Source organism: Platichthys flesus, chromosome 5 (assembly GCF_949316205.1).
Source record: "Platichthys flesus chromosome 5, fPlaFle2.1, whole genome shotgun sequence".
Classification (NCBI taxonomy): Eukaryota; Metazoa; Chordata; class Actinopteri; order Pleuronectiformes; family Pleuronectidae; genus Platichthys; species Platichthys flesus.
In genome coordinates this window covers 27,094,260-27,117,181 of record NC_084949.1, presented here as the reverse complement: position 1 = coordinate 27,117,181, position 22,922 = coordinate 27,094,260, and the positions used below count along the sequence as shown (strand labels likewise).

The 22,922-nt window shown below is 46.4% G+C and overlaps 1 protein-coding gene across 1 annotated transcript in view; it reads left to right on the top strand.

Annotated features, from left to right (window-relative positions):
• The window catches only part of LOC133954130 (slit homolog 1 protein-like), a 42,088-nt gene extending 21,761 nt beyond the window's left edge, over positions 1–20,327 (top strand). The window contains exons 13-38 of the mRNA XM_062388446.1: positions 256–399; positions 565–728; positions 845–868; positions 1,114–1,258; positions 1,469–1,543; positions 1,713–1,856; positions 2,378–2,521; positions 2,623–2,789; positions 2,958–3,096; positions 3,587–3,655; positions 4,457–4,528; positions 5,251–5,322; positions 5,422–5,493; positions 6,922–7,085; positions 8,445–8,569; positions 8,797–8,891; positions 9,682–9,821; positions 9,935–10,028; positions 10,233–10,370; positions 10,721–10,949; positions 11,032–11,162; positions 15,364–15,518; positions 15,604–15,815; positions 15,899–16,023; positions 16,227–16,435; positions 17,384–20,327. Of these exons, the coding sequence (XP_062244430.1) occupies positions 256–399; positions 565–728; positions 845–868; positions 1,114–1,258; positions 1,469–1,543; positions 1,713–1,856; positions 2,378–2,521; positions 2,623–2,789; positions 2,958–3,096; positions 3,587–3,655; positions 4,457–4,528; positions 5,251–5,322; positions 5,422–5,493; positions 6,922–7,085; positions 8,445–8,569; positions 8,797–8,891; positions 9,682–9,821; positions 9,935–10,028; positions 10,233–10,370; positions 10,721–10,949; positions 11,032–11,162; positions 15,364–15,518; positions 15,604–15,815; positions 15,899–16,023; positions 16,227–16,435; positions 17,384–17,670 (3,535 nt within the window). The 3' untranslated portion in view covers positions 17,671–20,327. The remainder of the gene's footprint in view (positions 1–255; positions 400–564; positions 729–844; positions 869–1,113; positions 1,259–1,468; positions 1,544–1,712; positions 1,857–2,377; positions 2,522–2,622; positions 2,790–2,957; positions 3,097–3,586; positions 3,656–4,456; positions 4,529–5,250; positions 5,323–5,421; positions 5,494–6,921; positions 7,086–8,444; positions 8,570–8,796; positions 8,892–9,681; positions 9,822–9,934; positions 10,029–10,232; positions 10,371–10,720; positions 10,950–11,031; positions 11,163–15,363; positions 15,519–15,603; positions 15,816–15,898; positions 16,024–16,226; positions 16,436–17,383) is intronic.
• Positions 20,328–22,922: the final 2,595 nt, after the last annotated feature.

Below are 22,922 nucleotides of genomic sequence, written 5' to 3'. Positions count from 1 at the left end.
CACAACATGAGTGACGTCAGGATGGAAACTAAAGTGTGTTTGTGTTGAGTCGAGCTGATAGAAATGAAAGTTTGATACACACACTGGAAAACCAAGAGTCAAATAATAGATGTTAAGACACGTCCCAAAGTTGTGTTGATTTATTGTTTACAGCGTGTTTACAAAAAGTCTATGATTACATTCATTTAACTTTACTTCTCATTGTTTAGACAACACATTCTTTTGTGCGACTCACTTCTTGTTGTTGTTCTGCAGTTTGCTGAACGCAAATAAGATCCACTGCATCCGAGCCGCTGTGTTTAAAGATCTGGAGAATCTGGCTCTGCTGTCGCTCTACGACAACAAGATCCAGAGTCTGGCCAAAGGGACCTTCAGCTCCCTGCACAGCATCCAGACCCTGTGAGACACACACACACACACACACACATATACACACACACATTTACACACACACATTTACACACACACACTCACACACACACAAACACCGACACACTCTGTTTAAGGTCCTGTTTCGGTCAGTTCCACCTCATTGACGCCACACCCCCTCTGATTTCCCATCAGCCACCTGGCCCAGAACCCCTTTGTGTGTGACTGTAACGTGAAGTGGTTGGCCGACTTCCTGCGTTCGAATCCCATCGAGACGAGCGGCGCCCGCTGTGCCAGCCCCCGCCGCCTCGCCAACAAACGCATCGCACAGATCAAGAGCAACAAGTTCCGATGCTCCGGTCAGTGCCAGTGTGTGTGTGTCTGTGTGTGTGTGTGTGTGTGTGTGTGTGTGCACGTGTCATCTAAATTCTCAAACCTTTTAACTGATGTCGTTTTCTTTCTTTTCCCACGACAGCCAAAGAGCAGTACCACATCCCAGGTGATCATGTGTGTTAGTGTGTGTATTTGTGTGTCTTGTACATTGTCATTAATATTTATGAAGTGTCATCAACTCTGACCCATGAGACCTCAGTCGTTATCATTTAAAACCAAAAAAGACAAATACCTGTGTGAGTCTGTCTGTCGAGACTGATTTGTATCTCGAGGAGTTGGACCCACACATGTCATACCTTATGTTTACGTGTGTGTCTGTGTGTGTGTGTGTGTCTGTGTGTGTGCATCCAGGCACAGAGGACAGGCGTCTGAGCTACGAGTGTAACAGTAAGCCGGTGTGTCCCGCTAAGTGTCGCTGTGAAGCCAACGTGGTCGACTGCTCCAACCTCCGTCTCACCAAGTTCCCCGAGCACCTGCCCCCGTCCACCGAAGAGCTGTGAGACACACACACACACACACACTAACACACACACACACACACACACACATATGTAGCATGTGAACACACGCATGCTGGGCACGGCCTCGTTATGGATATCCGTGTTGACATGTGTGTGTATGGACTCCTGCTGCATGGACGCACACACGCTCAGATTCCAAACTGTCTCTTCTGCTAATGATGTCCTCATGTCCCCGTCCGTCTCAGGCGTCTCAACAACAACGACCTCTCGGTGCTGGAGGCCACCGGCGCCTTCAAGGGCCTGACGCAGCTCAAGAAAATGTAGGTCGCTCAACAATGGCCGCTCTTACAAAGTGAACTGGAAGCGTTCCCAGTACAGTAACAGGAAGTCATGATTGATTAACTTTGGGTTTGACTTCCACCACTTGACGAGGACTCTACAGAACCTTTCCTGATCTTGTCTTTTTCTTATTGTCTTCCTTCCGTCCAGCAACTTGAGCAACAACAAGATCTCGGAGATCGAGGACGGGGCGTTTGACGGGGCGTCCTCGGCGGTGGAGCTTCACCTCACGGCCAATCACCTGGAGTCTGTGAGAGGGAGCATGTTCAGAGGGATGGAGGGGCTCCGCATGCTGTGAGTTCAAGTCCCCCCCGACGGGGACTGTTTGTAGTTAAAGAGACTTCACACAACACGTATGACTCCTATGACTCCTATTACCAAGGGTTCCATGGTTCTGTATTCTCATCCCTGTCGAGACAGAGGAAGTAAATATGAAACGTAGCTTCAAACTAAAAGACACGAACAGAGACTTAAAGAGAGCGAGTGAATCTGACTTGCTCTAGAACTCCCCTGTAGCTCTAGACGAGGCCTCTGGGACAGAGAGAAGTTCTCTGTCTGTCCGAGGAGCTCAATCTTCAAAAAGGTTCACACAGAATTAGAGGGTCTCAAATGTAATCAGCAGCATGAGGGGCTGTGGGAATCGAACCTAACACAAACAGGACGCCAGCGTGAGGTGGTTTAAACAGTTGTTTCTATAAAGTAAAGTGAATGCTGACCCCCCTTATAAACTTCATTCTATATGTGTGTGTGTGTGTGTGTGTGTGTGTGTGTGTGTGTTTGTGTGTGTGTGTGTTTGTTTGTGTGTGTGTGTGTAGGATGCTGAGGAACAACAAGATCGGCTGTCTCCATAACGGCAGCTTCACGGGTCTCACCAACGTCCGGCTCCTCTCGCTGTACGACAACCAGCTGAGGTCCATCCTGCCCGGGGCCTTCGACACGCTGCCCAACCTGTCCACGCTGTGAGCCACACCCGCTGCCACACACACACACTCCCACTGTTTGTGTGTTTGTGTGTCCTCCTCTTTACCTCCCCTATTCTCCTCCTCTCTCCCTCCACCAGGAACCTGCTGGCCAATCCTTTCACCTGTGACTGCCGTCTGTCCTGGTTTGGGGCGTGGCTTCGGAGCAGGCGAATCGTGACGGGGAATCCTCGCTGCCAGGGCCCCGCCTTCCTCCGGGAGATCCCCCTGCAGGACGTGGCTGCGCCCGACTTCCGCTGTGAAGATGGTAAAGACCACACACTCTCTCATAAGCTGATCGAACACCTGTCTGGACACTTTCTGGTGGCTCTCTCTCTAAATTTCAGAGTTCGTTGCTCTGCACTTTTTCCAGAACTTTTTATAAACACGTAGAATTCTTTGTGACCGTGCGGTGAATCGTTGTTTTCCTGTTCAGGCTCGGTGCTGGACGACAGCCGCTGTGTTTCGGGGCCTCAGTGTCCGACCCAGTGCACCTGCATGGACACGGTGGTCCGCTGCAGCAACAAGCACCTGCAGGGTCTCCCCCGGGGGCTGCCACGCAACGTCACCGAGCTGTGAGTCCGAACACACAACCACACACCTGCTGTGTGTAGAACAGGATGTGAAATAAGGTTGTAATTAATTGCTCACGGCTGGATTTTATTTTACTTTCACATTTTTTTCTGTAATTTTGCATCAGGCCAATTGAAAAGCTCTTAATAGTGATTTAGTGACCTCTAGTGGTGAGGCTGCAGATGGCGACCAACTCAAAACCACCAGCAGAATCTACGGTGGCCTATAGGAAACATCCAAATACGAAAAGGCCTCTCGAGAGCCGGAGTTTGTCCACTCTGGGCTTCTGTAGAAACAAGCTGGTGTAGATATTAAGACTCAAAGCAACAGAAACTCAGGGATTATGAATCTGTTCAACTTAGATCTTTGATTTAATGAATCCAGGCGACAGAACACGATGCATTTGTAAAGTCACGATCGTAGATAAATCTTTGATGAAGATTCAGAGACTGTTTTTGGTTTGAGATTAACGCCTCTGTGTCGTCTCCTCAGGTATCTGGATGGAAACCAGTTCACCAGTGTTCCCAAAGACTTGGCCACCTTCAAATACCTGCAGCTCGTGTAAGAGCACGACGTCTCACACATGACTGAGCCTGTTGACACAACTAGATCATCCCTCAGAGCTCAGACCTCCAACAGACCCATGAAACCACGTTTAAATTCAGGAAATCCAGGTTTTTATTTGAATCTGAATCCAATCCCGGATTTATTTTATTTTTCTTAGACATTGTGACATTTTCACCATTTTCCAACGGGAGTAATTCACGGGTGTAGATGAAGAATCAGAGACGTTCAGGGCACTGATGTCTTTGAGGGTGAATTTAAGGGACTGTTGGGCTTTTGTGGACGTATGAGCTCGACTGAAAATCTCACAATTACTCTAAGAAAAACAACAAGAGAGAAGAAACAAACAAAAACAGACTGATGTTGAGGTCGAAAACCAGGAGTCTGCTGATGTTTGGGGGTCAGAGGCTTCAGCTTTCACCATTTAACAGATTATTAATATATAATCCAACATGTTTAGAGAGATTCACCAGAACTCATCATGCAGATAAACTGTGTTTATATAGAAATCCAGCAGGGGGAGCTGTGGACTGTGTATTTAAATCTGTGGTTCAGCTCAATGAGCATCACACTGTACGTTCATGTAATAACACACACACGCACACAGACACACAGACACACAGACACAAACACACACACTCACCCACTGTGTCTATGTTTGAGAAGGGAAGTAAATGGAGAGAGACTGTGTTTTTAGTGTGAATGTGTGTGTGTGTGTGTGTGTGTGTGTGTGTGTGTCTCCTGCATGATATTCATTACGTGTGTGTTTTGATTGGAATTGACTTTTTGCCTCCGCAGAGATCTGAGCAACAATAAAATCAGTTCCCTGTCGGACGACTCCTTCTCCAACATGAGCCAGCTCACCACGCTGTGAGTGCACACACACACACACACACACACACACACACACATTAATAGTGTTGTCAGATAAAAGTCACTTCAACAAGGCCGTGTTTTTAAGTGTTAGTCGGAGCTGAACATTGATTTCTAGACGATACTAAACTACGTGCAAACTGCGAAACGAATCACGACACACACATTATCTCAGGGCACATTAATTACATAGAAAGGCTGAGACCTGAGTGTATTATATTTAATGAAAAGACACAACAGTTCACACCACAAAGACAGAAACACACTGACGCTCTGTCACTAAGCTTTTTGTTATAATCACAATTATAACTGTGATATAGATGTGATGGTTTTATTAATTAAAGCAGCACCCGTTATAATATGATACAATTCTTCTTTGATTGTTTTTCTTCTGTTTATGCATTTTATTGACTCACATGATCCAAAAGTAATAATGATAATGTAGAATAAGGACGGAGAAAGAGAGAAAGTTAAAAGTACAAGAGAAACCTGAGGACATCGGTCCTGCTAGCGCCCCCTAGAGGTTAAATCCATCTGTGACATCACTGTTTGACTCCAGAGGCCTGATTGGATAGTTTTGATCAAGTTGATTCATCCTGAGAGAAACAGAGGAGACAGATGTATAGATATATTATAGATAAATTATAGTTGGAGCATATATATAGATATATGTTCAGTGTTTTCTTTAACGTTGGTGTTTTGATGTTTCCTCGTTTCAGGATCCTCAGCTACAACTCACTCCGCTGTATCCCTCCTCTGTCGCTGAGCGGCCTGCGCTCCCTGAGGCTGCTGTGAGTGCACACACACACACACACACACACACACACACACACACACACACACTCACACACACACTGTTTTCTTGACCCTCGGCTGTGTTGGTCTTTCAGCTCTCTCCATGGCAACGACATCTCGGAGCTGCAGCAGGGCATCTTCAGCGACGTGGCCTCCTTGTCTCACCTGTAAGCAAATACACATGTAGTCCACACACGTGCACATACACTGACACAATGAGGTCTGTGTGTGTATGTGTGTGTCTGTGTGTGTCCTGGCTCCAGTCAGATAGAGTCCAGTTCACAGAGAGTGAGGGGTTATCGTTTCACGAGGCTTTATTGATCTGAGGCCTGTGTGTCAGTGTGAGTCTCTCTGTGTGTTTGTGAGTCTCTGTGTGTGTTTGTGCGTGTGTGTGTCTGTATGTACAGCATAATCATCTTCTGTCAAGCGTGACCCGTGTGACTCAAAGATCTGCAGTGAGTGTGGAGGGGAGACGGGAGCTGGCTGACGAGGGGAGGAGACGGAGGACAGATGATGGCAGACAGCATGGGGGGGGGGGGGATGTGAACAGGAGGTGAAGAGCAGAGGGAGGAAGATCTTTTTATTTTGGTCGTGTGAAACGTGACATCGTCTCTAAAAGAAGAATCCTTCTGTCTGTCAGGAGGGGGCACGGAGCGGTAGAATGATCTCGATGGAGTCGAGCTCTGAAAGTGACTCTTTCTTCTCTCTGAGGCTTTTTGGTGCAGATGAAAAATTAAATAGATTTATATCCTTTAATCCATCAAACATAAGAACTAGTTTAGTTTTTTTATGTTTTTTTTAAATCATCCAAAAATGTCTTTGCTCAGTGCAAAGAACTAAAAAGCCAAATATCACCTGCTCAGGTATTTCATCGGTTACTGTTCAGTACAGTAACTGCAGAGTAACTGTAACTAACTACTTTGAGATGTGATGTCGGACACGAACTGTTGTTGTGTTCATCACTTGATCCTGTGAAGTGTGTGTCTGTGTGTGTGTGTGTCCTGTCCTGTATGGGAGAAGAGCTGTGAGGTGTAACAGCGCCACCTTGTGGCATGTCGGTGCAGTACATGTTAATCAGCTGTTGACCTTCAGCCTCTTTTATCTCTTCTTCTTCATTATCTGTTTTCTGGACTTTTTCTTTTTCACTTCCTCTTTTCTTTCCTTTTTCCTTCCTCCTGCTTCTCTTTCTCTTTCCTCATGTCTTTCATTTAATCCCTCCTTCTCAGCTTTACCTCCCGAAAGAAGTGATGAACTCGCCTCCTCGCCCCTCTGTATGTTTCCTCTCTCCTTGTCCCTCTGTTTGTTTCCTCTCTCCTCATCCCTCTGTCTGTTTCCTCTGTCCTCATCCCTCTGTATGTTTCCTCTCTCCTTGTCCTTCTGTCTGTCTGTTTCCTCTCTCCTCGTCCCTCTGTATGTTTCCTCTCTCCTCGTCCCTCTGTATGTTTCCTCTCTCCTCGTCCCTCTGTCTGTTTCCTTTCTCCTCGTCCCTCTGTCTGTTTCCTCTCTCCTTGTCCCTCTGTCTGTTTCCTCTCTCTTCATCCCTCTGTTTCCTCCTCTCCCTCCGTCACTGAGCTGACTCTTCATCTTGTCTCCAGAGCGATCGGAGCCAACCCTCTGTACTGTGACTGCCGGCTGCTCTGGCTCTCGGACTGGGTGAAGAGCGGCTACAAGGAGCCGGGTATCGCCCGCTGTGCCGGCCCCGGGGACATGGAGGGCAAGCTGCTGCTCACCACGCCCGCCGACAAGTTCCAGTGTCTGGGTGAGTCCGGAGAAAAGCTGAAGAGGTTCCAGCGGCCTTAGGTCAGAATGTGTTTGACCTGCATTTGTCGACTTTAATCCTGAACCTTCTTTTAAAATAAAAGTTCCCAGACTTTCAAAATTACAAGTCAAACTATTTTAAGTTAAAAGTTTCTCTGGTCTGATCACTGACTGTAAATAAAGATTGACGACACGACGTCTCCCACAGAGTTAAGCCAAAGCATCTCAATCGCCCCCTGGTGGCTGGCTGCAGCATAGATCGTGAACCCCGCCTCCTCCATGTTAGGATATAGGACGTGGAACAGATACCAATTAAGTAGACGTTAATTAAATGTTTTTCGAAGATGGTTTCTGATCAGTTTGGTTTTAATTAGTTTAATTAGTGAAACCTCATGATTGACAGCCGAGACTGACCCGTGATTGGCTGAGCATGTTAACTGACATGTCATCTGCACGGCAGCTCCATCCTCAGAGTATTATTAAAATGTTTCTATCAGTGAGTCTTAAACTCTCCTGTCAGAGTTTTAAATCATCTCATATAATCATGTTTTCACTTGCTGTCCATTGTTTGTTTGCTGGCTTGTCACCAGCATCACATAAAAACAAGTAAGAACTCGATAGATGATCTGAACAAAGGATCAGATCCAGGAACATTATGAAATTAGAGAATAATTCATGGATCTTGATCGACAGGCCTTCCTCAGCTGCTCTACGATAACAAATAGAGCAACAAACAGTAACTGTCGTGAAGCTGAGATCAAGTGGATTCAAAAAGAATCAACAGTTTGAATGCATCTTGAATATTAATATAACAAAGATGATACGGGACCGTTGAGCTCTTTGTGCCGCTCCAGTTTTCCATGAGAACATAGTTCATATCTAAATGTTCCTGTTGCTCCTCTTCTCCCTCTGAGGACGCGACACTAAGAAATTAATCTAAACTCTCACTTATGGAGCTAAATCAGTCCGGCTTCAATCTGCATTCAGATAATTGTGACACTGAAGCGTGTGATGACACAGAGAACGATCTTTTATTCAGTGTTTTTAATTTTCTGCCGAGGGAATTTCAGATTTCATATTTAACTCCGGAGTAAAAAGCTTAATTAATCCACAGTGAATTTAAGATGTTAAAATAAATAGTTATTTTAACAGATCATAACAACAAAGCTGGAGGATTTAAAGTTGTGTTAAAACCGGTGAAAGCCACAGAGGGTCACAGCTCCAGGGTTAAAGATCTGATCGCTTCATGGTGATACATCTCCTCTCAAGAGACCTGGGGACGCTTCACTGTGAAGTTTCCATTAGTGACTTTTTAATAAACTGTGTGTGTGTCTTTGTGTGTGTGTTTGTGTGTGATCAGGTCCCGTGGAGGCGGCTGTTAAGGCCAAGTGCAGCCCGTGTGTGTCGTCCCCCTGCCAGAACCAGGGCGTCTGCCAAGTGCAACACACACAACCGTACACCTGCACCTGCAAGGCTGGATTCACGGTATGCAACTGTGTGTGTGTGTCTGTGCATGTGTGTGTCTGATGAAGAGAGGCTTGCGTGATCTAGTTAGTGAGTCTGTGTGTTTTTGTATTTTGTTTGTGTGTTGTCAGAGATTATTTTTTAGCTCTCAGCCGTCTCAGGTGGTAATCCCATCAAATGACTCTGTTGACCTGATCTAATGTTGTATGCTTTGTGTGTGTGTGTGTGTGTGTGTGTGTGTGTTTCAGGGTGAGCACTGTGAGACACCAGTGGATGCTTGTGTCAGTAATCCCTGCACTAACGGAGGAACCTGCCTGAGTGACGAGCAGACCAGAGGCTTCAGGTAACGACCGGGTTCCACTGCCTCACGTCTCCGACAGGAAACAGGCTGTTCATCGTTCATATGGCTCCATGTAATAATCTACTACTGTCACATACAGCACATATAAGATTATCATATGTACATTTTAGTGTTCGAGCGACTTTCAGACGAATCAAATGTGAGATTTCGACAGAGTCGTAATATTATGAGAATAAATACATTTGAGGCTACGTGTCGTGAGAGAGAAAATCCGAGGATCATTCTGTCGTCTGCATTGAAACGAGGAATGTTTAGTTAAACTTTAGTGTAAGTTTCACAAACAATCAAAATATTATAAATCTCATTACGATAGTTTCAGCTTCACCTTGACAGACGTCAACGTTACGAAACGAGCGTCGTATCTTTAAACATTAGTTCAGTGTTACTTATATAAATCATATCTGTTTAATTATGTTTTAAATAGTAACTGTAAATAATTTAAAGAGTTAACAGAATTCAAATTAAAAGTTCAAGTAGTTATTTTGCAAGAATAAAGTCGTTAATTGAGGATCAGTGTTGGAGGGAAAACATCAGAAGATCCTTCTCCTGTGTTAAGATCATGAGCTGCAGCTTCTTGTTCAGTTTTACTTTAGTTTATGTTTTATAAATAGTAAAAATCCTCCACAGGATCCGATCAGATTGTTCTTGATTCTGGATCCTGAAGAAATCACAACTTGATTCTCACAAATCGTTGGATCACGACTTTGTTTCTCAGAATTCTTCGTCTTCATTTTCTCCCTGAGGTAGTTGTCGTTTGTTTGTCATTGCACAGCTGCGCGTGTGCGTTCGGTTTCCACGCCACGTTCTGCGAGGTGAACGTGGACGACTGTCAGGACCATGGATGTGAGAACGGCGCCACCTGTGTGGACGGAGTGGGGAACTACACCTGCTTGTGTTCTCCTGACTACACAGGTATCAGCTCCATTCACTTTCCTCTTCTCACAGAACAACACAGTGGATCCGACACTGACGGGAGAAAAGAGCTGCTTCCTGTTCAAACTGTTTCTATCATCCTCGTCACTCAGGTCTGTTTTGTGAAGAAGAGGAGGGGGGGTGTGCTCCGGGGAGAAACCCCTGTCAGCATCAGTCCACCTGCGTCAGCTCCCCCACAGGCTCCAGGTGACAGCACACACACATCAGGGGTTCTCCCCCCAAACCTGAAACACACAATCAAGATAAAAGACAACAAGGCTGAAAAATACAAGCTTCATTTTGCAGAGATATGTTGACTGACTCATGTGTTGTGTTATCTGTGTATTTGTACATGTGTGTGTCTGTGTGTCTGTGTGTGTGTCTGTGTGTGTGTCTGTGTGTGTGTTCCAGGTGTGTGTGTATCCCCGGCTGGGTGGGGCCGAACTGCAGTATAGATTATAACGAGTGTGTGGATCATCGCTGTCAGAACGGAGCTCAGTGCGTCGACCATCTGGACGGTTACAGCTGCATCTGTCCTCAGGGATACAGGTACTGGGAACGCTGGGAGTGCTGGGAACATCCGAGATGGTTTGAGGAACTGTAACTGGGAAACTGGGCTTACTGGGAAAAACAGGAAGCATGGAAGAGGAATCTTGATTTAAGATCAGGGACACATGCATCATATAGTGATGATGATCTAAAGTAACAGAATTATAATTAAAGATAACCTTAGATTAATACCTGATCAAATTAATATAACATATATAATTATAACATGCATGAAACCATATGACCAAGATTTGCACAAGCTTCAAAAGGACTTTGACAACGTTCCTTATGAAACAACCTTATAAAAGAAATCATCTCAAAAGTGATATCTGCTGTGATGTCATCATCAGTGGACAGTTCTGTGAGGTGGCCCTTGTCCCCCCGTCCCCGTGCCAGCTGGCTCGGTGTCAGAACGGCGCCCCCTGCCTGGAGGGGACGGGCACGGCGGAGTGTCAGTGCCCCCCCGGCTTCGAGGGTCAGAGCTGTGAGAAGCTGGTGAGCGTCAACTTCGTGGACAGAGACTCGTACGTCGAGCTTCAAGACGTCAAGAACTGGCCCCAGGCCAACATCTCCCTGCAGGTGAGGACACACACACACACACACACACACACACAATAAAAATGATATCCCACATGTGAATACTCTGGTGTGTGTGTTGCAGGTGTCGACAGCAGAGGACAACGGCATCCTGCTCTATAATGGAGACAATGAACCAATCGCTGTTGAGCTTCATCAGGGTCATGTGAGGGTCACGTATGATCCCGGGAACCAGCCTGCGACCACTATTTACAGGTACACACACACACACACACACACAGACACACACACACAATCCAGTTGATATTCTTCTGTGTTCCTGCTGTTAGTCTTCATCCTTCAGTCCAAAGAGACGCAGGTTAACTGGAGACTGATCATCTGGATGTTTGTCTCTGGATGTTTGTCTCTAGATGTTTGTCTCTGGATGTTTGTCTCTGGATGTTTGTCTCTGGATGTTTGTCTCTGGATGTTTGTCTCTGGATGTTTTTCTCTAGATGTTTGTCTCTGGATTTTTGTCTCTGGATGTTTGTCTCTGGATGTTTGTCTCTGGATGTTGGTCTCTACATGTTTGTCTCTAGATGTTTGTCTCTGGATGTTTGTCTCTGGATGTTTGTCTCTGGATCTCGGTCTCTAGATCTCTGTCTCTGGATGTTTGTCTCTGGATGTTTGTCTCTGGATGTTTGTCTCTAGATGTTTGTCTCTGGATGTTTGTCTCTGGATGTTTTTCTCTGGATGTTTGTCTCTAGATGTTTGTCTCTGGATGTTTGTCTCTGGATGTCTGTCCCTGGATGTCTGTCCCTGGATGTTTGTCTCTGGATGTTTGTCTCTGGATGTTTGTCTCTGGATGTTTGTCTCTACATGTTTGTCTCTACATGTTTGTCTCTGGATGTTTGTCTCTAGATGTTTGTCTCTGGATGTTTGTCTCTGGATGTTTTTCTCTGGATGTTTGTCTCTAGATGTTTGTCTCTGGATGTTTGTCTCTGGATGTCTGTCCCTGGATGTTTGTCTCTGGATGTTTTTCTCTAGATGTTTGTCTCTGGATTTTTGTCTCTGGATGTTTGTCTCTGGATGTTTGTCTCTGGATGTTGGTCTCTACATGTTTGTCTCTAGATGTTTGTCTCTGGATGTTTGTCTCTGGATGTTTGTCTCTGGATGTTTGTCTCTGGATCTCGGTCTCTAGATCTCTGTCTCTGGATGTTTGTCTCTGGATGTTTGTCTCTGGATGTTTGTCTCTAGATGTTTGTCTCTGGATGTTTGTCTCTACATGTTTGTCTCTGGATGTTTGTCTCTAGATGTTTGTCTCTGGATGTTTGTCTCTGGATGTTTTTCTCTGGATGTTTGTCTCTGGATGTCTGTCCCTGGATGTTTGTCTCTGGATGTTTGTCTCTGGATGTTTGTCTCTACATGTTTGTCTCTGGATGTTTGTCTCTGGATGTTTGTCTCTGGATGTTTGTCTCTGGATCTCGGTCTCTAGATCTCGGTCTCTGGATGTTTGTCTCTAGATGTTTGTCTCTGGATGTTTGTCTCTGGATGTTTGTCTCTGGATCTCGGTCTCTAGATCTCTGTCTCTGGATGTTTGTCTCTGGATGTTTGTCTCTGGATGTTTGTCTCTGGATCTCGGTCTCTAGATCTCTGTCTCTGGATGTTTGTCTCTAGATGTTTGTCTCTGGATGTTTGTCTCTGGATGTTTTTCTCTGGATGTTTGTCTCTGGATGTTTGTCTCTGGATGTTGGTCTCTAGATGTTTGTCTCTGGATGTTTGTCTCTGGATGTTTGTCTCTGGATCTCGGTCTCTAGATCTCTGTCCCTGGATGTTTGTCTCTGGATGTTTGTCTCTACATGTTTGTCTCTGGATGTTTGTCTCTAGATGTTTTTCTCTGGATGTTTGTCTCTGGATGTTTTTCTCTGGATGTTTGTCTCTGGATGTTTGTCTCTGGATGTTTGTCTCTGGATGTTTGTCTCTTGATGTTTGTCTCTGGATGTTTGTCCCTGGATGTTTGTCTCTGGATGTTTGTCTCTGGATATCTGTCTCTGGATCTCTGTCTCTGGATGTTTGTCTCTGGATGTTTGTCTCTGGATGTTTGTCTCTGGATGTTGGTCTCTACATGTTTGTCTCTGGATGTTTGTCTCTGGATGTTTGTCTCTGGATGTTTGTCTCTGGATCTCGGTCTCTAGATCTCGGTCTCTGGATGTTTGTCTCTAGATGTTTGTCTCTGGATGTTTGTCTCTGGATGTTTGTCTCTGGATCTCGGTCTCTAGATCTCTGTCTCTGGATGTTTGTCTCTGGATGTTTGTCTCTGGATGTTTGTCTCTGGATCTCGGTCTCTAGATCTCTGTCTCTGGATGTTTGTCTCTAGATGTTTGTCTCTGGATGTTTGTCTCTGGATGTTTTTCTCTGGATGTTTGTCTCTGGATGTTTGTCTCTGGATGTTGGTCTCTAGATGTTTGTCTCTGGATGTTTGTCTCTGGATGTTTGTCTCTGGATCTCGGTCTCTAGATCTCTGTCCCTGGATGTTTGTCTCTGGATGTTTGTCTCTACATGTTTGTCTCTGGATGTTTGTCTCTAGATGTTTTTCTCTGGATGTTTGTCTCTGGATGTTTTTCTCTGGATGTTTGTCTCTGGATGTTTGTCTCTGGATGTTTGTCTCTGGATGTTTGTCTCTTGATGTTTGTCTCTGGATGTTTGTCCCTGGATGTTTGTCTCTGGATGTTTGTCTCTGGATATCTGTCTCTGGATCTCTGTCTCTGGATGTTTGTCTCTGGATGTTTGTCTCTGGATGTTTGTCTCTGGATGTTGGTCTCTAGATGTTTGTCTCTGGATGTTTGTCTCTGGATGTTTGTCTCTGGATCTCGGTCTCTAGATCTCTGTCCCTGGATGTTTGTCTCTGGATGTTTGTCTCTACATGTTTGTCTCTGGATGTTTGTCTCTAGATGTTTTTCTCTGGATGTTTGTCTCTGGATGTTTTTCTCTGGATGTTTGTCTCTGGATGTTTGTCTCTGGATGTTTGTCTCTGGATGTTTGTCTCTTGATGTTTGTCTCTGGATGTTTGTCCCTGGATGTTTGTCTCTGGATGTTTGTCTCTGGATATCTGTCTCTGGATCTCTGTCTCTGGATGTTTGTCTCTGGATGTTTGTCTCTGGATGTTTGTCTCTGGATGTTTGTCTCTAGATGTTTGTCTCTGGATGTTTGTCTCTGGATGTTTTTCTCTTGATGTTTGTCTCTGGATGTTTGTCTCTGGATGTTGGTCTCTAGATGTTTGTCTCTGGATGTTTGTCTCTGGATGTTTGTCTCTGGATCTCGGTCTCTAGATCTCTGTCCCTGGATGTTTGTCTCTGGATGTTTGTCTCTACATGTTTGTCTCTGGATGTTTGTCTCTAGATGTTTGTCTCTGGATGTTTGTCTCTGGATGTTTTTCTCTGGATGTTTGTCTCTGGATGTTTGTCTCTGGATGTTTGTCTCTGGATGTTTGTCTCTGGATGTCTGTCCCTGGATGTTTGTCTCTGGATGTTTGTCTCTGGATGTTTGTCTCTGGATGTTTGTCTCTGGATGTTTGTCTCTGGATCTCGGTCTCTAGATCTCGGTCTCTGGATGTTTGTCTCTAGATGTTTGTCTCTGGATGTTTGTCTCTAGATGTTTGTCTCTGGATTTTTGTCTCTGGATGTCTGTCCCTGGATGTTTGTCTCTGGATGTTTGTCTCTGGATGTTTGTCTCTGGATGTTTGTCTCTGGATGTTTGTCCCTGGATGTTTGTCTCTGGATGTTTGTCTCTGGATGTTTGTCTCTGGATGTTTGTCTCTGGATGTTTGTCTCTGGATCTCGGTCTCTAGATCTCGGTCTCTGGATGTTTGTCTCTAGATGTTTGTCTCTGGATGTTTGTCTCTAGATGTTTGTCTCTGGATTTTTGTCTCTGGATGTCTGTCCCTGGATGTTTGTCTCTGGATGTTTGTCTCTGGATGTTTGTCTCTGGATGTTTGTCTCTGGATGTTTGTCTCTGGATCTCGGTCTCTAGATCTCGGTCTCTGGATGTTTGTCTCTAGATGTTTGTCTCTGGATGTTTGTCTCTAGATGTTTGTCTCTGGATTTTTGTCTCTGGATGTTTGTCTCTGGATGTTTGTCTCTGGATGTTTGTCTCTGGATCTCGGTCTCTAGATCTCGGTCTCTGGATGTTTGTCTCTAGATGTTTGTCTCTGGATGTTTGTCTCTAGATGTTTGTCTCTGGATTTTTGTCTCTGGATGTTTGTCTCTGGATCTCGGTCTCTAGATCTCTGTCCCTGGATGTTTGTCTCTGGATGTTTGTCTCTGGATCTCGGTCTCTAGATCTCGGTCTCTGGATGTTTGTCTCTAGATGTTTGTCTCTGGATGTTTGTCTCTAGATGTTTGTCTCTGGATTTTTGTCTCTGGATGTTTGTCTCTGGATGTTTGTCTCTGGCTGTAACTCTTGCTCCCTCTCTGCTCAGCACTGAGACGGTGAACGACGGGCTCTTCCACACCGTGGAGCTGGTGACCTTCAACCGGATGGTGAACTTGTCCGTGGACGGAGGAGAGCCGACCACTCTGGACAGTCAGGGGCGGAGCCAGCTGGTGACGGGGGAGGCTCCTCTGTACGTGGGAGGTAAGAGCCGAGGTGGAGGCGGACACGTGATCTCAGTGAACCTGATCCGTCACACGACAGATCCATGGATGTTGTGTGTGTCCAGGTTTGCCGGAGCAGGCGATGCCGGCGTCTCTGGGTCTGTCCTCTCAGACCCTCAACACGTCCAGCTTCCACGGCTGCATCCGGAACCTGTACATCAACCAGGAGCTGCAGGACTTCACCCGCAGCCACATGAAGCCCGGCGTGGTGCCCGGCTGCCAGGCCTGCCGCAAGCTCCACTGCCTCCACGGCCTGTGCCGACCGGACGCCGCGCAGGTAGGAGACGGACAGCACCACGTCCACACTGTGCTCTAACGTCTCAGTGGGACATGAGGTAGTAAACGTGTCCCCCATCACAGGGTCCTCGGTGTCACTGTCAGACAGGCTGGACGGGACAGCACTGTGACCAGCCAATCACAGGAGCCCTCACTGGACCGGAGGTCGTCGCCACCGCAACCAGCGTCCACCCGTGTGACGGCAACAAGTGAGACAGTTCTGTTCCGTCCTTCAGAGACATGTCACATGTTGCACTTTACACAGACACTCTTCACAAATGTCAGACGTCATTAAGAGAAAAGGCTTCATGTGACATTTATGAATCATATTTAATGTTGAGGCGTCGCTGTGTCACTGACTCCTCTGTGTGTGTCTGTGTGTCTGTGTGTGTCTGTGTGTGTCTGCGTCCAGGTGCGTGAGCGGCGTGTGCACCGAGCTGGACGCGCACACGTACCGCTGCGACTGCCAGGAGGGATATCGCGGCGCGCTGTGCAACCTGCAGGGGGCGCCGGCGGCGTCCTGCCAGGGGCTGCAGTGTCTGCACGGACAGTGTGAGGAGACGGAGGGGGGGCAGCGCTGCGTCTGCCAGGAAGGGTTCACCGGAGAGAGCTGTGCCACAGGTGAGGGGGGGGGGGACCGGTGATGACCGGTGATGACCTCTGACCTGGAACATCTAGACGGTCACTACAATGCTTTACAACCCGACTGTAAATAAAGATGGACGACGGTGTCTCCACCTCAAACTGTCCAGACATGAAGTCAGGAGGTCCCAGTCATAGATATAGATATAAAGGCTAGATGTCTCGTCCGTGTTTCCTACCAACGACTCATCAGACTCATCAGACTCATCAGACGCATCAGACTCATCAGACTCATCAGACTCATCAGACGCATCAGACGCATCAGACTCATCAGACTCATCAGACTCATCAGACTCATCAGACTCATCAGACTCATCAGACGCATCAGACTCATCAGACTCATCAGACTCATCAGACGCATCAGACTCATCAGACTCATCAGACTCATCAGACGCATCAGACGCATCAGACTCATCAGACTCATCAGACTCATCAGACTCATCAGACTCATCAGACGCATCAGACTCATCAGACTCCTCAGACTCATCAGACTCATCAGACTCATCAGACGCATCAGACTCATCAGACTCATCAGACTCATCAGACGCATCAGACTCATCAGACTCATCAGACTCATCAGACGCATCAGACGCATCAGACTCATCAGACTCATCAGACTCATCAGACTCATCAGACTCATCAGACGCATCAGACTCATCAGACTCCTCAGACTCATCAGACTCATCAGACTCATCAGACTCATCAGACTCATCAGACTCATCAGACTCATCAGATGCTGTCAGAGTCGATCTCTGTTGTTGATCTTGACAATTTGTTTACGTTGATTTGGTTTGAAGTTAACTCCGCCCCCCCCCCCACACACACAGGAAACAACAACACTATCTGTGGTCACAAAAAAAGTAAAAACATGGACGTTAATAATAATAAATCCCCCCCCCCCCCCCCCCCTGTGTTTCCCCCCCTCAGAGTCTCCGTGTCGTGGTGAGCCGGTGAGGGATTTCCACCGGCTGCAGCGCGGCACCGTCCTCTGCCAGACGTCCAAAACCTTCTCCTGGGTGGAGTGTCGGGGTCGATGCCAGGCGGGATCCGGGCCAGGAGCCGGGCCGGGATCCGGGCCGGGGGCCACCGGCGCCCCCTGCTGTGCTCCTCTGAGGCTGCGGCGCCGGCGGCTCCCCTTCGAGTGCGACGACGGGACCTCGTTCACACAGGACGTGGAGAAGCCTGTGGAGTGTGGCTGCAAGGAGTGTGTGTAGTGCTGTGGATGGTGCTCACATGCAGACACACACACACACACACTCACTCACACACACATAACCACAAGCTGAAGAGGTACACACACTGTAGGGACTCACTGAAGACCGGATGTTGTCGGTGGTGTTTGTTTTGTGTGTTTTTTGCGCACAGACGCAGTTTTGTAACATAAGACAGTTCTTCCCTCCTGAGACGTCAACAAGTCAACCTCATCATCAACCTCATCATCATCTTCCTCCTCCTCCTCCTCCTCTTCCTCGCCTGCTCCAGAGGAACCTGGGAGATAACTACCTAACTGCAGCTCATTACCGATCCTCACGCCTCCGCACGCCTTCTGTGTGTGTCTCTGTGTGTGTCTCTGTGTGTGTCTCTGAAGTGCGGCAGCGCCTCCTTCCCTCAGTCGACTCGTCACAGGAACAAAGACACGAGTCTGAAGCTCCTTCCTTTGTGAACTGGAACATCTGGCGTCCACACGTTAAAACACAGAAGACTGGAAACGCCGCTGATCTCGTTTCAGTTTGGACGATCAGAAACTGAGGAGTTTGGAAACGATGACATAGACACTAACAGTTCACTTCTGAATTCCACAATGACACAACTGTTTCCATGAGCAGGAGAACAGATGTGAACGGATATTTCAATTTATACTGACACAGAAAGCTTGTGTGCACAGAGATGCTTTTAGTTTGAAAACGCTGTTAGATGCTGGTGAGTTCACATATTAGAACTGGAGTGAAGCTCCCTCACCGTCCCTCAGTGACCTCACGCTGCCGGGGTCGGGCTCTGAGTGGTGATTGAAGCAGATCAGTGGCGGTGGCGTCCGGGGCGTTTATGTTCTGACCTCACAACAACCCTCAGCACGCCGCCGGTCCATCACAGCGCTGACCTTCCAGAAGCATCCGTCCATTCCACTCGTCCTTTTGGAGGGTCACAGTGTAGGGGGGGAGGGGAGGGGGCGGGGCCCGGAAGTGACAACCAGGAAGTGAAAAGACCTCAGTCTCACTTCGGCCTCGTAACATCTGGTGAAACGTTGATTTGAGAAATTAGAGAAACTGGAAGCAGCAGAAACAGTCATGTTAATATTTTATTGTCTAATTTCTATTATTTTGAAGGGAATCATATCATATTCGACCCGGATGTGACCAACGGTAAACGTCCAAGTCGACCACACGTGTCCTCGTCCACTCGAGAGACGAGTCCTCAGAGTCAGTTTCCTTCTTTCTTCTCATTCAACTCAGTTTCTGACACAAAGACTCCGGTGATCGTGAGGAGCTGAAGAAACTAAACTTCTTCTATTATCTCTGAATCTTCCTCTAACTGAACAAGATGCTGCTCATCCCTCGTTTCTTCTGCTCTTCACCTCTGATGTGACAGTTTTCTCCCCTTTACTTAAACTTTGAATTTTAATTCCATTTAATCTGTAAATGTTTAAACTTTACAGTGACAAAGTATAATTATACTAATATAATATATGTAAATCACACTGAACAGGTATTTTAAGACAAGTCTCCTCAGAGCAGAAAGTTGACGTGTGAAAATAAGTTTGATCACATTTAGCATAAAAAAGGCTGCTAAATTAAAAACTGACTTTTCTTCACATCAGCTGATTCACTGCAGATCAACACGATCTCATGAATAAACTCCACTAATGATCTGATGTGTTGAGCCATCAGCGCCCCCTGCAGTTTGAAAAGAGGATAACAAAGATTTGTTCCACTTCCTCTATAATATAATCTGAACAAAGCCCAAAGGTCAAAGGTGACGGAGTTCACAGGGGACGGCAGCGGGGTCGTTCCCATCGCTGCTCGCCAGACGCCCTTTCTCCCAGTTCAAACTGGTGTGTGTGTGAGTGAGGGGAGGGGTGTGTGTGTGTGTGTGAGTGTGTGTGAGTGTGAGAGCACGTTTGTTCTTGTTCTTCTATATTTGACAGAAATACAGGAATTTTACTGCTGATGGTTTTAAAAACATCTAAAGTCGTAGGAAAAGGTCAAAGGTTAAATACAATTTCAAACCGTATTATGTGACGCAGAGTCCTCACAAATATAGATGCACACAAACTAAATGTGTGTGTGTGTGTGAGTGTGTGTCATTGTTAAGACGCCGTCCATGTTAATGAGCTTCATCATACGCCGATCAGACTCCTCCTCCTCTGGTGAACATGGGACAGATGTAACTTTTATATTTGATGACATGTAATTTATACGGACGTGAAACTAAAATAACAAGTGTGTGTGTAACGACTTTTTAACATGTTTTTATTTGTTGTTTTTGTCATGAAGGCCGAGTTGTGTCACGAATCTGAAGTAAACTAACGTAGCTTTTAACATCCTCATTATTATTATTATTATTATTATTATGACTATAACTGCAGAAGGTCTACACAGTAACAGCCTAACAGATTGTAATATATTACTCTATTGTTTTGATTTGCTCATAGTATTTTTATATGTTGACGATGAACCTGTCTCTGTCTCGTCTGTAGCTTCTAGATTCAAAGTCTATGTTTTTTTCATTTTGCCAAAAAACCAAAACTGCAAAAAAGACAAAAAAGTTTCCGAAGCGATTTCACGTCATCATTCATGGAAATTAAAAAAAAGAAGAAAAGAAGTAGAGTTGATGTTGTTTCATCCGAGTGGAGCTTCTCCTTTTTCCTATTTATTTAAATAAAGAGCTGTTTCTCCTCCCTCCTCTTCCTCCCTCTCGTTCTTCAGCCTCTGGTTTCTCCTCTTGTTGCTGTCGTGACCTCTGACCTCATTGTGTCACGGCTGTCCAGAGTCAGCGCTGAGTGGACGAGCGATGGCAGCTCGTGAAGAAGAGAGAGAGAGTGTGTATGATGGGGGGGCGGGCGGGGGGGGGGGGGGGTGTTACTGTAGGAGAGGGAGTGATGGAGTGATGGAGGAGGACGGGGGACGCCGGATCTGCCTCTGTTTTTAAGAAGTGAGTGGGAGATGGAGGATGGAGGGAGGAGAGAGAGAGGAAGAGGGACGTCCCACAGGGGGGGAGGGGTGGGGGTGGGGGGGCTGTGTGTGTGTGGGGGGGGCAGCACTCAGAGACTGAAGCCGTTTAATGAAACAGTGATTTATTCGTCCCCTTGTGACCATAAAACATAATATACACCCCCCCGACCTCCCCCCCAGCACACAAACACACATCCCCTCCATCCACCTCCACCCCTCCACCTCTGCAACCCCCCCACAACCTTTCCTCACCACCATCTTTACCCCTTCCCCCCTCTCCTCCTCTCTTTCTGTCTCCCTGTGTCTTTAAAGGAGGATAAAATCGTAGCTGCAGCACCCCCCCCCCACCCCCCCAAACCCCCATTCCAATAAAGCCTCCACATCTTCTCACACTGACAAAGAACCACAACACACACACACACACACACACACACACACACACATACACACCCTGCAGCCTGGTCCTCAGCTCTGATTGATCACAAACACAATAACTGAGCAGTTTGTCTCTAAACTGGATAAATATTCAAATCCATCTGTTCTCTGAGAAGAAGAATTTGTGTTTGATCGACTTCAGAGGAGAAGAGAAAACGTGTCTTCAGGTTTTATTAGATTCATTAAATCAGACAAAGACGTGAACGGATGCGAAACACACAATGTGATTATGAACGTGTGAACTTCCTGTAGACGAGGCTGGAGAAACGAAACACGCCCAAAACAGCTTGAATAAAGATTCAAAAACTTACTTTATTATGTCTTTAATTATAAAACACTTTTCAGAAAAAGTTCTTAAAACATAAAGAACGTTGGTAAAGATTAGAGACTAAACGAGGGGCGTTGAGCTTGACCTCTAATACGGAAATAAAAACTAGAACGAGGTTTGATTAAAGTGTTTTTCTTCAATCCATCAACTGATCAGAAAGATGATTAATAATCAGACGTGAAGCAGAACGAGTCCCGAACTTTTCACAACACAAACAGTGGTGTCTTGTCACACACACAGAGACACACACACACACACACACACACACACTGTTAGTGCTCTCAAAGGTTTTCATCAAAGCTGTTTCATCTCGTTTTTTGATTTTATTCTCTTTTCATTCATCCTCTTTTCACTGTTACACTCTTTTCTCAGCCCTTTCCATCATTTACTTTTTCCTCGATCTGTCTTTCTCTCTTTCTCTCTATCTCTTTCTTTCTTCCCGTCCTCTTCTTCCCACGTTTACTTTCCTGTTATTCATCATCTCTTTTGTGTCTTCTCTTCATTTCTTTACTTCTTTCCTTCCTACTTCCTCATCCCTCCCTCCTTCTCCTCTCTTGTAGCTTCCCCCTGTTTCTCCTCACTTCTTTTTCCTCTTCTTTGTTCACCTTTCCTCCTTCATCCCCCTCTCTTCCTTCATTCACACCCCTCCCTCTCCCTCGTCTTTTCCTCCCCCTCCACTCCTTCTGTTTCCTCCTCCTCTCCATCACCTTGCTCTCCTTTGTTCATCCTTTTTTCCTTTTGTCATCCTCTCTTCTTTGTTCGCTCTCCTCCTCCTGCTTTTCCTCCCCCCCCGATCCACACACTCTCCTCCTTTTTTCTCTCCTCTCTTCTCATGCAGGTCTTTTTTGCCGTAGAGCAGATGTCCTTTTATTGATATGATCATGGTTAGTGGTCTCCAGGTGCTCATTGGATCCACTGCATAACCTCCTGCAGCCACACACACACACACACACACACACACACACACACACACACACAGACACAGACACAGACACACACACACACACACACACACACACACACACACACACACACACACACACACACACACAGACACACACACACACACACACACACACACACACACACACACACACACACACACACACACACACACACACACACACACACACACACACACACACACACACACACACACACACACACACACTGCGGCTACAGCATCTCCTGGATGCAGTGAGCAGGGAAGAATGGATGCAGGAGATGGAGGCTGGGATGGAAAAGAGGAAAACGAGGGAAGACGGAGGACAGAAGTTGGGAAAGGAAGCTGGGGGGAGGGGGGGTGGGAGTGACAGAGATATAGAGAGATGGGGGGGGAGGGGGGGTTTGGAGAGCGCCGCAGGCAAACTGAATATTTCAGGCGTTTGCCAAAAGAAGTGGGAACTACCAAGGTGACCTGGGAGGAGTTCCTGTTGGAGGAGGAGAAGAGAGAGAGCGAGAGAGAGAAGGACGAGCGACTCCTATAGATCATTGTTTTCTTTCTCTTCTCTCAGCTCCGACCTTGTCGAACACT